Source organism: Zootoca vivipara, chromosome 15 (genome assembly GCF_963506605.1).
Source record: "Zootoca vivipara chromosome 15, rZooViv1.1, whole genome shotgun sequence".
Classification (NCBI taxonomy): Eukaryota; Metazoa; Chordata; class Lepidosauria; order Squamata; family Lacertidae; genus Zootoca; species Zootoca vivipara.
In genome coordinates this window covers 6,709,166-6,721,833 of record NC_083290.1, presented here as the reverse complement: position 1 = coordinate 6,721,833, position 12,668 = coordinate 6,709,166, and the positions used below count along the sequence as shown (strand labels likewise).

The 12,668-nt window shown below is 47.3% G+C and overlaps 1 protein-coding gene across 1 annotated transcript in view; it reads right to left on the bottom strand.

Annotated features, from left to right (window-relative positions):
• The window catches only part of LHX1 (LIM homeobox 1), a 49,979-nt gene extending 37,770 nt beyond the window's left edge, over nt 1–12,209 (bottom strand). The window contains exon 1 of the mRNA XM_035139753.2: nt 12,040–12,209. Coding sequence (XP_034995644.1) covers nt 12,040–12,209 — 170 coding nt within the window. The remainder of the gene's footprint in view (nt 1–12,039) is intronic.
• Between the last annotated feature and the right edge of the window lie 459 nt (nt 12,210–12,668).

Here is a 12,668-nt window from a genome sequence, read left to right as displayed (position 1 = left end):
GCTTTTACTGAATGCTGAAAATCCCTCATCCCATTTTGCACCTTGTCATCCTAGGTTAAAATAAGGGCACTTTGTGCTTCCCAAATTTCGTAAAAGCACAGATATTTTACAGAGGGGTACTAGGCGGAGTCTGTGGGCCTGTCCTCTTATTTTCATCTCCGCTCAGAAGTGCTGAAAAGCTTCCCATTCCTACTCCGCCCCGTAGCAAAGTGTCCCTGGCTCAGAGCCCAAACGCCACCATCCCTTGTTATTAGGCTTCGCAGCGAACCAGGGGGAAAACAAAAACAGAAAATCCTCGCCTGCTTTGCTCCTGCGCCAAGCAGGACAACATGATCTGCAGGAAAACCAGCTGATGGATTTTGTTCCTGGCCTAAAGATAATGAGCAACACCTGTTAATACCTGCTGTGCTGGTTGCTGCTGAAAAGCACAGGAGCAAAGGCAGATTAAATATATATATATATATATATATATATATATATATATATATATATATATTTAAAAATCTGGCAACCCAGATTTCGTACTCTAGTCTTTCCCTTCCTCCTCGATTCCCTGCAAGGTTGAAATTCAGACTGCATGGTTCCTATGGGCTGAAGCCTGGTCCTTTTTTGTTTTACGTTCCACCCCAAAGTGTGTGACATGGACAGACATATTTAATAAGGAACATTCCCTCTATTCCTGAAGCACAGCTGGCACAGACCATTCCTTTATGTTGCCAAAACGGCGCCATCCATGAGAAAGGGAGGCATCAGCAGCAACCTCGAAGCACAACCCTGAGGTTTGCAGTAAGAACAAAAACCCATGGAAGGAACTCTTTAAAAGATAGCCAAGATAGCTTTAAAATAGCCAAGAGAATATGGGTTTAGTGGTGTGGTTTTGGAGGGTGGGTGGGATTGGAAAACTGGGCAGGAGGTGGAATGGAATGGAGTATCCTGCAGCTGGGCATTCTACTCTAAGATTTTGTTTCTACTCCCTTCCTTTATTTATTTGGGGCCGTGCTGGAATGAAGTACGCTGAAGTGGAACATTTCCGACAGGCCCTCTCAAGCACTGAGATCGGTGGAGGGTGCCCCCCTGTCGCTTGTTCCATTGCCCTCAGAAGTTTGGGGTGGCAGTTGCAGCCCAGCACCTAAGTTAGGGAACTCCCCACCAAGGTGAGTGGGGAGAGATTGCACCCCTTTATCTTGCCTTTGGGCACCTGAGATGTATGTTTTAAGGACCCATCTTATTTTTTTGGTTGTAAGTTGTCTTTAAATATTGCATAGTATTGCATTTAAATATTATTGCTCTGTTTTAATTGCTGTAAACTGCCCTGGGAGCTTTGGGAGAAGGGCAGGTAAGACATTGTAGCAATAATAATAATAATAATAATAATAATAATAATAATAATAATAATAATAATACACTGCAATACAGATCTATACCGTATACTTAAAGCACACCCTACACATATTTAAAGCACGTAGCGTACTGCCCAGAAAAGAATAATGTGATCTGTAGTTTTCCCTCAAGGAGATGCAAATTATAGCACCCCTTAACAAACTACAGCTCCCAGGATCCTTTAAGGCAGGCACCCCCCAAACTCGGCCCTCCAGATGTTCTGGCACTACAACTCCCATCATCCCTGACCACTGGTCCTGTGAGCTAGGGATGATGGGAGTTGTAGTCCCAAAACATCTGGAGGGCTGAGATTGGGGGTGCCTCCTTCAAGGGAAGGCATGTGTATTTTGAATGTATGGTGTGGAACAGGCTCTACCATCATCTCCTTCCTGCATTGGCCAACCAACATAAACGTACCCTTCTTGGGAAGACAATAGTACCGATATGATCCTGTTTACGTTCACCTCCAGCTCCCACCCAAGGGATTCTCTAGCTGGTTTGAGGCATTTCAGCCACTGTTCTAAAAGTATTTCTATGGAATCACTAAGAGTGATCAACAGCTGGGAATTAGCAACCCTGGAACCTGTTTTCTGTAGCATGACTTGGCTGTAAAAGCAATGGAAATAATCTTCAGAAGCTGTCCTAGGCATCTCTTTCTGGCTAGAAGCAGCAGCTAATGAGGATAATAGGAGGAGCCTGGAGGGAGAAAATCAGGTTCAAGCAGCAAGGAGCTTGCATACCCAGCAAATCTGAGTTTGGGTAAATGAGATTTGGGGTGCAGATTGTGCCTTCCAGGCAAGTCTACAACCCCAGTACTTTATTCTCAAAGTTTAAGCACTGCCTACCTCACAGGGTTGCTGGGTGGACATCGCAAAAAGAACAGGGGCGGAAGGAAGAGGATTGTAAAGTTCTACACTGCTTCTCTTATTTATTATTTGGATCATTTTCTATATGGTTCCAGTGCTCCCTTGGACAAGGGTCTGGAATCCTAAGCTTATTTGAATCCGGAGAGTCCTAGAGGCTCCCAGAGGAGATCCTAGATGAACAAAAAGGGGGGAAATGGGAGGGAGGGGGCAATCTCTGCATCCTGAGCCTTACAGTCTATAAAGTCACAACATGAAAGGAAAATTGATTGGGGAGGGAGGAGGAAAAAAAGCAAACTCAGGTAGAAATTATTAGAAATATGAAGATGTTGTTTTTAACTGTCATACAACTAGGACCTAATAATGCTGACACACCAGACTAAGCTACAAAAGCCTAATATACAGAATTACAAAGAAGAGCAATGAAAGAAACATAGGAACTACAAATTAATGAACTAAACATGGGAACACAAAAAAGCTGCCTTGTACCAATCAAGTCAGGCCATTACTCCCTCTAGCTCAGTATTATTTACCCCAAGTGGCAGCAGCTCTCCAGGGTTTTCAGACAAGAGGTCTCTCCTGGCCTTACTTGGGAGATGTTGTAGATTGAATCTTGGACCTCCTGCATGAGAAGCAGGTTCTCTGCCCATGACCCACAGCCCTTCCCCAAGCAAAGCTGCAAAACTAATATTCTCGGCTTCCGGGATCTTTAAGATGCTCTTGTGCTCTGCATTCCAACCCTCCGCTGGCCGCTCTTTCTACCCATCTCTCTAAGCTGCAAGAAAAGGGGACTGGAGAACGTAGACAAGAGTCCTGCCAAGGACCCATCTAGTCGAGGGTCCTGTTATCTTAGTGGCTAACCAGGTGCCCAAACACAAAGCCCACAACCAGGGCCTGAGCGCAACAGCACACTCTCATCCTGCGATTCTCAGCAACTGACATTCAGAAGCATTGCTGCCTGTGACAATGAAGGCAGAACGCAGCCTTCATGGCTACTAACCACGGATAGCCTTGCCTTCCACAGAGAGAGGGGAGAAGGAGAGGAAACAGCCAGGGGATATTCTTATAAGCTTTCTCCAATTGCCCGCTTGCCATCTCTGGGCCTTGTTGCTCCTTCCAAGCCAAGAATCAAGAGAATCGACTGCATGTTCTCTTCCAGTTTTCATGACATTGGCTCCTTCTCCTGGGGGCGGGTGCAGGGTTAAATTTAGCAAGGCTGCTGCTCCAATTGCCCTGTCTTACTCAGGAGTAAGCCCTGGTGAATTCAGCGGGGGGCTTGCTCCCAGGTACATAGGTCGGCCAGACTTTGTAGGCCAAAATGTATTAGCATGAATATAAATAAAAGGTTTGCTGCAGCTGTAATTGACCTGGAAAGAGGACAAGGGAGTTTGTACAGGGAGATGGGAGAGAGGCCTGGCAGGGAGTTTCCTTTCCAGAGGACTGACACTTTTGATTAACGACGCCCTAATAACCATTAAAGCTGAATTTGGGAGATGTGCGATGCCTTTCGACATGGCTCCCTCCGTGCCAAAGAAGAAGTAGATCTCCTTGGCCAAGTTAACGCAAAGGATGGCCTAGGTCTTTGCATGCAGAAATGTCCCACAGTTCCATCCCCAACATCTCCTGCTTCAAAGGATCAGGGAACAGGTGATGGGGTAAGATTCTCTCTCACCCACAGGGAAGCAGGGTGGACTATTCTGAGCTAGATGCATTTAATACAAGGCGGCTTCATCTATTACTGTAAGATCGTTCGAACCACCAGTTCTTCGCTTGCCATGAGTGGGGCTAGAGAAGTGCAAGGGGGACAACGGCCCCCCACAAACAATGAGCTCGTCCACACTTGCCCCTCCCCATTGCTGGGCTCTGTCCCCTGTCATTAAAATATATTTCCCCTACACCCAGAGATGGGAGAAATGCAATTCACCCATCTAGAAATATACGTTGACCCTACTGTGCTCCCAACACCCCATTTTGTTCTGGTGCCACTATTATGGAAAACACAGCCTTGAACGGCTTGATCGGACAAGTAAGCTCCCAGGAGGTAGTGTGTGCGTGTCTCACACTCAGAAGCAAGGCAAGCTTATTCCCTTCGATATTGAATCTGTCCTCCAAAAGGCCTGCCCAGATCTTGACCTGGTCACCCTGTATTAATGAATTAATTGATATTATCTCAATTTATTACTCGTCCTTCGCCACCAGGTTCGAGGTACCGGTTGCAGCAATTTAAAATTCAGTATTAAAAATTACAATCACAACAACTGCGGTGGGTGGGGGGCATTGTTCCTGAAAGCATCGATCTCAGGTATTGATGGCCCCAAGAGATCCATCGCTGGATCTCTCCATGCATTGCTTGCAGTGCAATCTTCTACCAATGGGGACCAACCCAGGGGACTTTTGTTGACTGGATGGTCAACTTACGTCCTACTCAAAAGTAACCCCCCACTGAATACTCCCAGATAAGTTTGTGCCGGCTTTGTTTTGATTCATGTCTCTACCCTAAAGGATGGCTAAGATGAAGAAGGGCTTTATTCCTAAATTAAAAAGCCTGGCAGGACCAGACTGCAAGTAGGCTCCTTTCGGGAAAATGCAAATAGAAATGTGAGAAAAACCACTATTGTGGTCATTTATTCACATGTTTTGCAGGGGGTAAATTCCCAACTATTATTATTAATAATAATAATAATAATAATATATACTACTAATTAAAAATGTTATTTTGTTTTTTCATTTGCACACACATATGTACACACACACAATTTTCACCTGGATTTTTAACTGTCTCCCCAAAACACTTAAATAATTTCTCTCTCAGTTAAAGATTCCTTTATTCTCCATCCTGAATCTTCCTACTCGGCACACCTAACAGGTTCGACCCAATGAAAAGTTCGTTGCCCTTGCTTTCCAGCTCCCCACACCGAAATCCTGATCTCATCTACCCGTTTACTTCCCCCTCCGCCCCTTCCCAAGTAGTACAGTACTCAGCTGTCAGATAAAAACGCCTAGCCCTGCCACCTGAAAAATGCTTCTGGGTGGATGAATCGCCTCCATCAGTTTAAAATACTCCGGGATAGAAGCATCTACTTCTACGTGGATTTGGGGGGGAAATACTGTACGGCAGCGCTAGTCCTACTCAGAGTAGACCTACCTACTGAAATTATTGGAAATGTCTATCGCGAGTCCGTTAATTTCAATGGGTCTACTCTTGAGTAGGGATATGACACCCCGATGTCATTACTTTCCATGCAGCTTTACGTTGGAACAATTGCCATGCAATGCCACGGGGCTTACTTTCGAGGAGACACGAAGATCATCATCACCCCCACCACCTCAATTCTCCACGACTAGAGAGCTTCTATGCACTGTTCATTCTTTGCAGTGACATATAAGGTATCTAATCTATAGGTGCAGTATATATTTGGTGTGCTGCGTGTATGTTTCTGTCTACAAATCTGCCCGATTTTTTAAACCGCCAAACGACACTCCAGACAAGTTTTTTTCCTGAACCTGGAAGTATGCAGTCAATCCTAAATATCCACGAATACGTCTGCATGCGGATATGCGTGTGTGCCTATAAGTTGCTCGTGGCAAATCACATCACGAAAATACATTTTTAGGTGCTGTCCTATGTACAATCGCCAGTCAAGTCACTTGTAAACATATGGATTGTATCCAAGCTTAGTCCTACCCAAAGTAGACCCATTGCAACGCGGCTGACTTAGCTTTCAACTGCGAGGGGTTTGCTCTCAGAATGGCCAAACGCTAGAGGCAACCCAACGCATCTCAGAGAGAGAAAGAAAATCGGGGTGGGGGGGTGGATATTTCAATTATTTGTTGCATTTATTCACCTAAGAGGTTTCTTCTACACGCCTTAAAATAAATATTCGCGTCTCGGAGCCGTGTGGGTAAAAACAAGCCATGGAAAAACCCACGGGGCAATACAAGGTCCGCTGGACCGAGATAGTCTTAGCCACAAGCTTGAAGTTCAGCGAGGAGCATAGCTGCCATAGGAAGCCTATTCAGCATAAGGGAAAATCCCTTAAAAAAAGGGATAACTTGGCAGCTATGGCGAGGAGGGGTCCGTAACGTCGCCCCTCCATTCCCCACCTTGTCCCCAAGTGCGCAGGCAGGCATCGCGATTCAGCCAAAGTCGAAACCTTTCTCCCGCCCCCCATTCACCGTCTCCCACTGAAACCAGCGGGTCCTTAAAACAACCACGACCAACGTGCGCTTCCCTTGTGCTAGCATCGCGCGTGCACACGGCCGTTTAAGATACGTGTCCGCGTTTGCCGAAGGCTGCTTGTTCTCGCGGAGGGAAATAGGAATCAAACGCGAATTGTTTCATTAAAGGGACGAAGGAAAGACAGAGACAGATACAGGAAGGCCTATTTAGCGACCTGGCTTACCTAGGAGTAAAGCCGCCTGGAAATCCAGGCGTCGAATGGGTTAGCGGGTTTAATGTTTCCCACGTGCTTAGAGCCGTGGACACACATGGTGGGCATAAAATTGGAAGGGGGGCCATTTTACCTAATGGTTTGGCTCATTGCATCTTACCAAGTGTTTGAGTGTTGTTAGTTTTTGTTTCATTATTATTTAAAAAAATCAGATGTATTTGTTTTTCTTTCTTCCAAGGGAGCGGGTTGCTGGTGCTTTTTAAAATACTGTATAAAATAAAATAAAATAATTAAGGAAAAAGCGACGGGGTTGGTGAAGCAGGGAATGATTGCATGCAGGAAGCCTTTCGTCCCGCTAGCCGAGGCCGCTTGCAGGCGATTCCTTGGCGACGCGGGACAAGAGGGACTGGAAACTTGATGAAAAAGGAAGGAGTCCCCCCTCCCCTTAAAGCAGAAAGAAGCCAGGCTCTCCCGGGCAAGCGCCCTGGTGTCTTTTGACATCGACAAGCCTACCCGTGCCTACTCGCAAGTAAGTCCCGAGAAACTTAAAACTCCGAAGCCTAAGCGGGCCTTAGGCACCCACTGATCCGGGAACAATCCTCTTTCCCCCTTCGAGGCTGACTTGCGAGTAGACCTGCACAGGATGGCATCTTTCCATGGGGAGGGGGGGGAAACAAACTAGTTTGTTTTATTTGGGGGGGGGTGCGCGATCGCTCGCAGTGAAGGAACCGAGATGCGAGGGGATAACACAGAGAGCAGGTGGATTTAAACAATGGGGACAGGTCGTCCTTTTAACTAGGAACAAGGAACTGTTCTTCCTGGCTCCTAACATTAGTTCACACACCCCCGCCCCCCAATCTATTTCCTCTCTGCCAAGCTCAAAGAATAGCAAACGCTGCTGATTCAGGCGCCGGGTCCCGATTTGGCGCTCCGTACATAGCTGTCAGGTTCTCCCTTTTTTAAAGGGAAATTCTCTTATGCTGAATAGGCTTCCTCGCGAGAAGAGGGAAAACTTGACAGCTATGGCTCCGTATTCCCGACACGGGCTGGCAGCTTCTCTTCGAGGGGTTCAGCCGTGGACCTTTCGCCTGCAAAGTAGGTGCTCTGCCCACGGAGCAGCCACGGCCCTTCCCTGGCCCTCCGGACACCCCCTTTCCCTTCGCCGCTTTTATTCCCTTTCCGCGCGAAGATCTTCCCTTTACTTCCTCGCCTCCCTTAGTCCCGCAGCTCTTTTGTCTCCCCCGCGCTTTTCATTCTGGGTGCCACGTTCTTTTTGGCCAGCCATATTTCCCCTCCCTTCTCTTAAACATTTCCTTTTTACGTATTATTTTTACAAGGCCTGTAGGAGCCAGAGGAACTTACTCCCGAGTAAACATGCCTCGGACTGCGCTGTGAGCCATCCATCCACCCTCTCATCTCTTTTACGCGCTCCGCTCTCCAGACCCGAAAGGGTTTCCAGAGCGCCAACTAAGTATTTAAAACCAATCTTCTTCTTCTTTTTGCTCAGTCATCCCCCCCCCTATTCTTTTATTTCTACCCCCCACCCCTGTGCTCTGGATTCCCCTTTCCGCTTTCTCTAGACTGCGCTGACTTCGTCGCAGCCTTTTACAGAGCCGCTTCGGCAGAATCTAGGCGTTGGCCCATTTCAAACCGCAGAAAGGCGGCAGATGGACTGGGCCTCTTAGGAAGTTCTCAGCGGATGGAATAGCTTTTTCTCTCCTCCTGCCTTGGGATGCTAAAAAACCGCTTCTTTCCCCTCAAATACTCTTCCCAGTCTTGGAAACTCAGATTTGCCATCTCCACCCTAACTCATGCCTGCCCTCGCGGGTAAGGAGTGTGTGTCCGTCGTCCAGGTGACTTTACTCAGAGTAGACCCATTGGACTTAATGGACCTCAGTGCCCATTCATTCCAGCGGGTCCCCTGCGGGAGGGATCAACAAAGATCAAGGGGTTTCTGGAACCCAGACGTGTGAAAACAGGATTCCAAGTCGCCCGCGCGGGTGCAAAGTGAATTCTTAGATCTGCTGCGGGTGGCGGAGAGAGGACGGGACCCTCGTGTGTGCCTGCCCGTGTTGACACGCAGGCTTCGTCAGCCGGAAACGCATTTCCTTATTCAGATCTAGTTATCACCCGGCTTTTTCAAAGCAAACACACGCAAAGGGATTGTGCCCAAGGCGCAAATCCTCGCATTAGGAACCTGCTTCCCCCGCTCGTCTGGACTTTGGAATTTCCTAGGTGAATTCTCACACCTCTCCCAATACACACAGCCCCCGTGTGTGCTCCGAGTCGGCAGGAGAAAATAACTTCTACAGAGTGACCCAGCCAGGTTGGTGGGGTATAAACAGTAAAATTATTATTATTATTATTGATTATGTGTGAAAATAAACCTACCCCACGCCTAAGAGAACGCTACATAAGCAAAAGTCGGGTTTCTTCCGCGCGCCCCCCCGCAGTTCATTGCCTGTTTAATTTTTGCTAACCTCCGAAAGTAGCTGGCAAATAAAATAAATTGGGAATTAAGAGAACATCTCGCTAGAATGCGTTAAGTGGGGAGAGGTTGCTGAAAGGCACAAGCCAACCTAAATTCACCATTTGAAGGGGGGAAACCCCACGTACGTTTACTCAGGAGTAAGTGCCATTGCACAAGGCCTTGCTCCACTTGCCTGGGAGTAAGTCGATTTGAACTCAATGGCATTTACTTCTGAGAGGAAGGAAAGACCCCGCTGTTCACCTCCCGGATTTTTACTAAATTTGTAACCACAAACGTGTTTACTCAAAAGCCCGCGACTGAGTTCAATTGAGTTTACTCTCCAGTCGGTGAAATGAGGATCGCAGCATTTAGAAGTTCCTAATTTTTCGCAGGGACATGTTTTAAGATTTTCTCCACTGCCCCAGCCCTTCAGATAATCCTGTTTCTGTTGCCTGTCAGGTCAAAGTCCTTCCTTTGGATAAAATACTACCGAAAAGCTTTACGCGTAAAAGGGTATTATTTAGGCCTACTCGATCGTTTGCTTCCAGAGGAAAACGAAGCTCGCTTCACTTAACACACTTAAAAAAATATCTTAGGTTAATTTTTATACCGCTTCCATGCGCCAAAATGGCATATTATCACGATTGTTATTTTATTGCCTAAAGGCACATTTGAAAGTTCTCCTTTAGCCTGCATCGTTTTTAATAACCGTCGGAGCCTCAACGGAATTCTTATAAAGCAAAAATAAAAAGGAGGAGACATATTTTCCTCTGGTGCTTTTTTGTTTTTAAAAGTTGGCCTCCCTCCCACCTTCTTTAAATTGTCCAAAAATGCTGTTTACTATCATTTTAATTACGATTAGTAAGAAACAAAGAATGCCGCAAAAAGGAAGCCTCCTTGGAAAGATAGCAAGACGAAATATTGGCACAGAAGGGGAGCATCATTCAATTTCGCAGGGCGAGGGGTGGAGGACGACGTGTTTGACCGGGTTTGGTTTTTTGGCCCTTTTAAAACACCTAAAAGAAGCCCAGTTTTCAAAAGAAGCGCTTGATGGTAACAGGGTGGGCTATGGTCGCGGTGTATTTTTCCACTGAGAAAGAAACCTGGCCAGTTCAAGGTCAGCCCCTCCTTCCCCTCTTGCACAAACCTTTTGTTTATATATTTACTCTCAGACCTTTTTCTTTGATCACAAAAAGAGTGGCTTTAGCAGTGATCTCCCTCTCGCGATTGAATCGATGGGCGCCGAAAGGAAACCGATGCCACGTTGTTACGAAATTGGAAAGGAAAACAGAAAATGATCTGCAAAAGTCCTTTCCCCGCCGTTGAGGTAGGTGCTGCTAGGGGGTTTAATCTAATCTAATCTATCTATCTATCCATCCTGATAGATTTATCTGTATCTAACTACACACGCGCGCGCATATCAAGGGTTGTATTCAGCCAAGCTGTACTCTCAGTAGACGACCTACTGAAACGAACGAACCGAAGTTTGTCATGCTCGTTAAATTCAATGAGTCTCCTCAGAGTAAGGCTTCCGCTCACCTACAGTGAGAACGTCGACTTAGTTATTTTATCTGTCCGGTTTGAAAACCAGGCAGATTTGAAGAGCTGGGTTCTGAACATTTTAGGGTGTGAGTGGAAATATAGGAGTTCGCTTTAAAAACAACTTTAAAATTCCAGGGATCCCGCTTTCTCCCTTCTGCCCTTTGTTTGGTTTAGCAAAAAGGCCATATACGGTGATGAGATTTGGCGATGGGGGGGGGAGTGGTGGGAGAGAAGGGAAGTGTGACTTGTTAAAGTGGGTCATATTAGAAACGAGATTTCCCGAATTGAACTTTGCAGAAAGTCCAACCCTTCCCCCCCCCCCGTCCTGGGAGGCGGGAGGGAGAAGAGAGAAAAAAATCATTTTCTTTTTTAAGGTCACCCTCCCTTTTCCCAGGCACTGATTGACAGCTGACACATCCATCACTCTTCGCTACTCTAGAACAAAGGCCCGCTGGACAAAAACAGACGAGCCTCCCGACGCATAACGGATCCCGCATTTTCTTATTGTTGCAGTTAATTAATAAATAATAATAGTAATAATAACGCGCTGCACGAAACAGAAATATCCTTGCCCTGAGGGCTGATCAGCCTGCCCTCCCCCAAATATTTTATCCAGGCAATATATATATTTTTTAAAGGGGTCTTAGAAAGTCTAAGTCCGCTTGCGTCTGGTTGTGGTGGTGGAAATAGCACTTTTGTAAATGTTCAGAGGCCGGGTAGTTCCGTCAGGTATCCTGGGGAAGTCCTGACAATTCAAAGAGGGCCCGGGGTAGATAGGAAAGCCCGGGAGGTATTGTGGGGTTTTTTTTGGGGGGGGGGAGCAAGCAAAACCTGGTACTGACTGCTCCTCTCCTTTACGCACATAAAGGGGGGGGGCGGGAAGCAGGAGAAAAGTTTAAGGCATGGTACCTTAACTTGGACGCGATGCCGCGGAGGTGGGTTAGGGAAATAACGCCTCCCTGTTACCCAAAGTTGATGAACAGAGCAATCTCCGGCGTGTTTGGGGGGGGGGCGTTGTCCCACTGTGTTTAACGGGGCCCACCCCCCAGGAGGACGCTCAGGAGCTGCGACCCTACTCACGCCGGAGTAGGCGTGCAAGCTGCGATCCTAGATGCACCCATCCAGGAATAAGCATGCAAGCCGCGATCCTATGCGCGGTTCCTTAGAAGCAAGCATACGAGCTGCGACGACCCCATACACCCTTGCACAGTCCTAAAACGCGCTTCCCTAGGGCCAAGCGCGCAAGGGCATATTTCCCCCCCCCCCGGGAGCTAACCTCACTGAACACAGCGGGCTTAGTCCCTAGGAAACACATAGGATTTCAGACACAGAAAGTGAGACAAAAGAGAGCACCCCTTCCCCCCCCAAAGCCCCCCAAAACTTTTGGACTCACCTAAAAAAGTCGTTTTTACAGTAAAGTTTCCCTTCCCTGGAAAAACACTTCTCGGTCAGGTTGCATTTGCATTCACAGCACTGAACGCATTTGACGTGCCAAGCGCGGTCCAAAACGTTCAAGAGGAAGCGGTCTAGGATGGGTCTTTTGCAACCGGCACAGTGAACCATTGTCTTTGGTTAGGGGGGCGGGCGGGTGGTTGGGGTCTGTGGCTGTGGCGCTGGGTATGTCGTTGTCAGCTTTTTGTGTGTGTGTGTTTTTGGGAGGCGGAGTAGGATCAAAAGTTTGCAAGCAAGGCTGGAGGAGGAGGAGGCAGGCGGGAGATGCTTTCCCTTCTCAGATGTCCACAACAGAGGCAGAAATCAATGCCCCAAACAAGCTCCCCAAAACACACACCCGGGTGTGTGGGTGGGTGTAGGGAAGAGCCTCCCCAGGCTCGGCGCTTTTGAAAAGCCTTCACGTTGGAGCAAGCTGTCTGCAGAAGTTGATCTTCTCAACGAAGTCCCGTCGGGAACATCAAACTCAAAAGCCAACGATCATCAATAAATCTTCTCTTTAAAAAAATCTTCCAAAAAATTAAAAACTCCAGCGTCCAGAGGAGGCCAGGCTGGCGGCTCAAGAACCAGAGA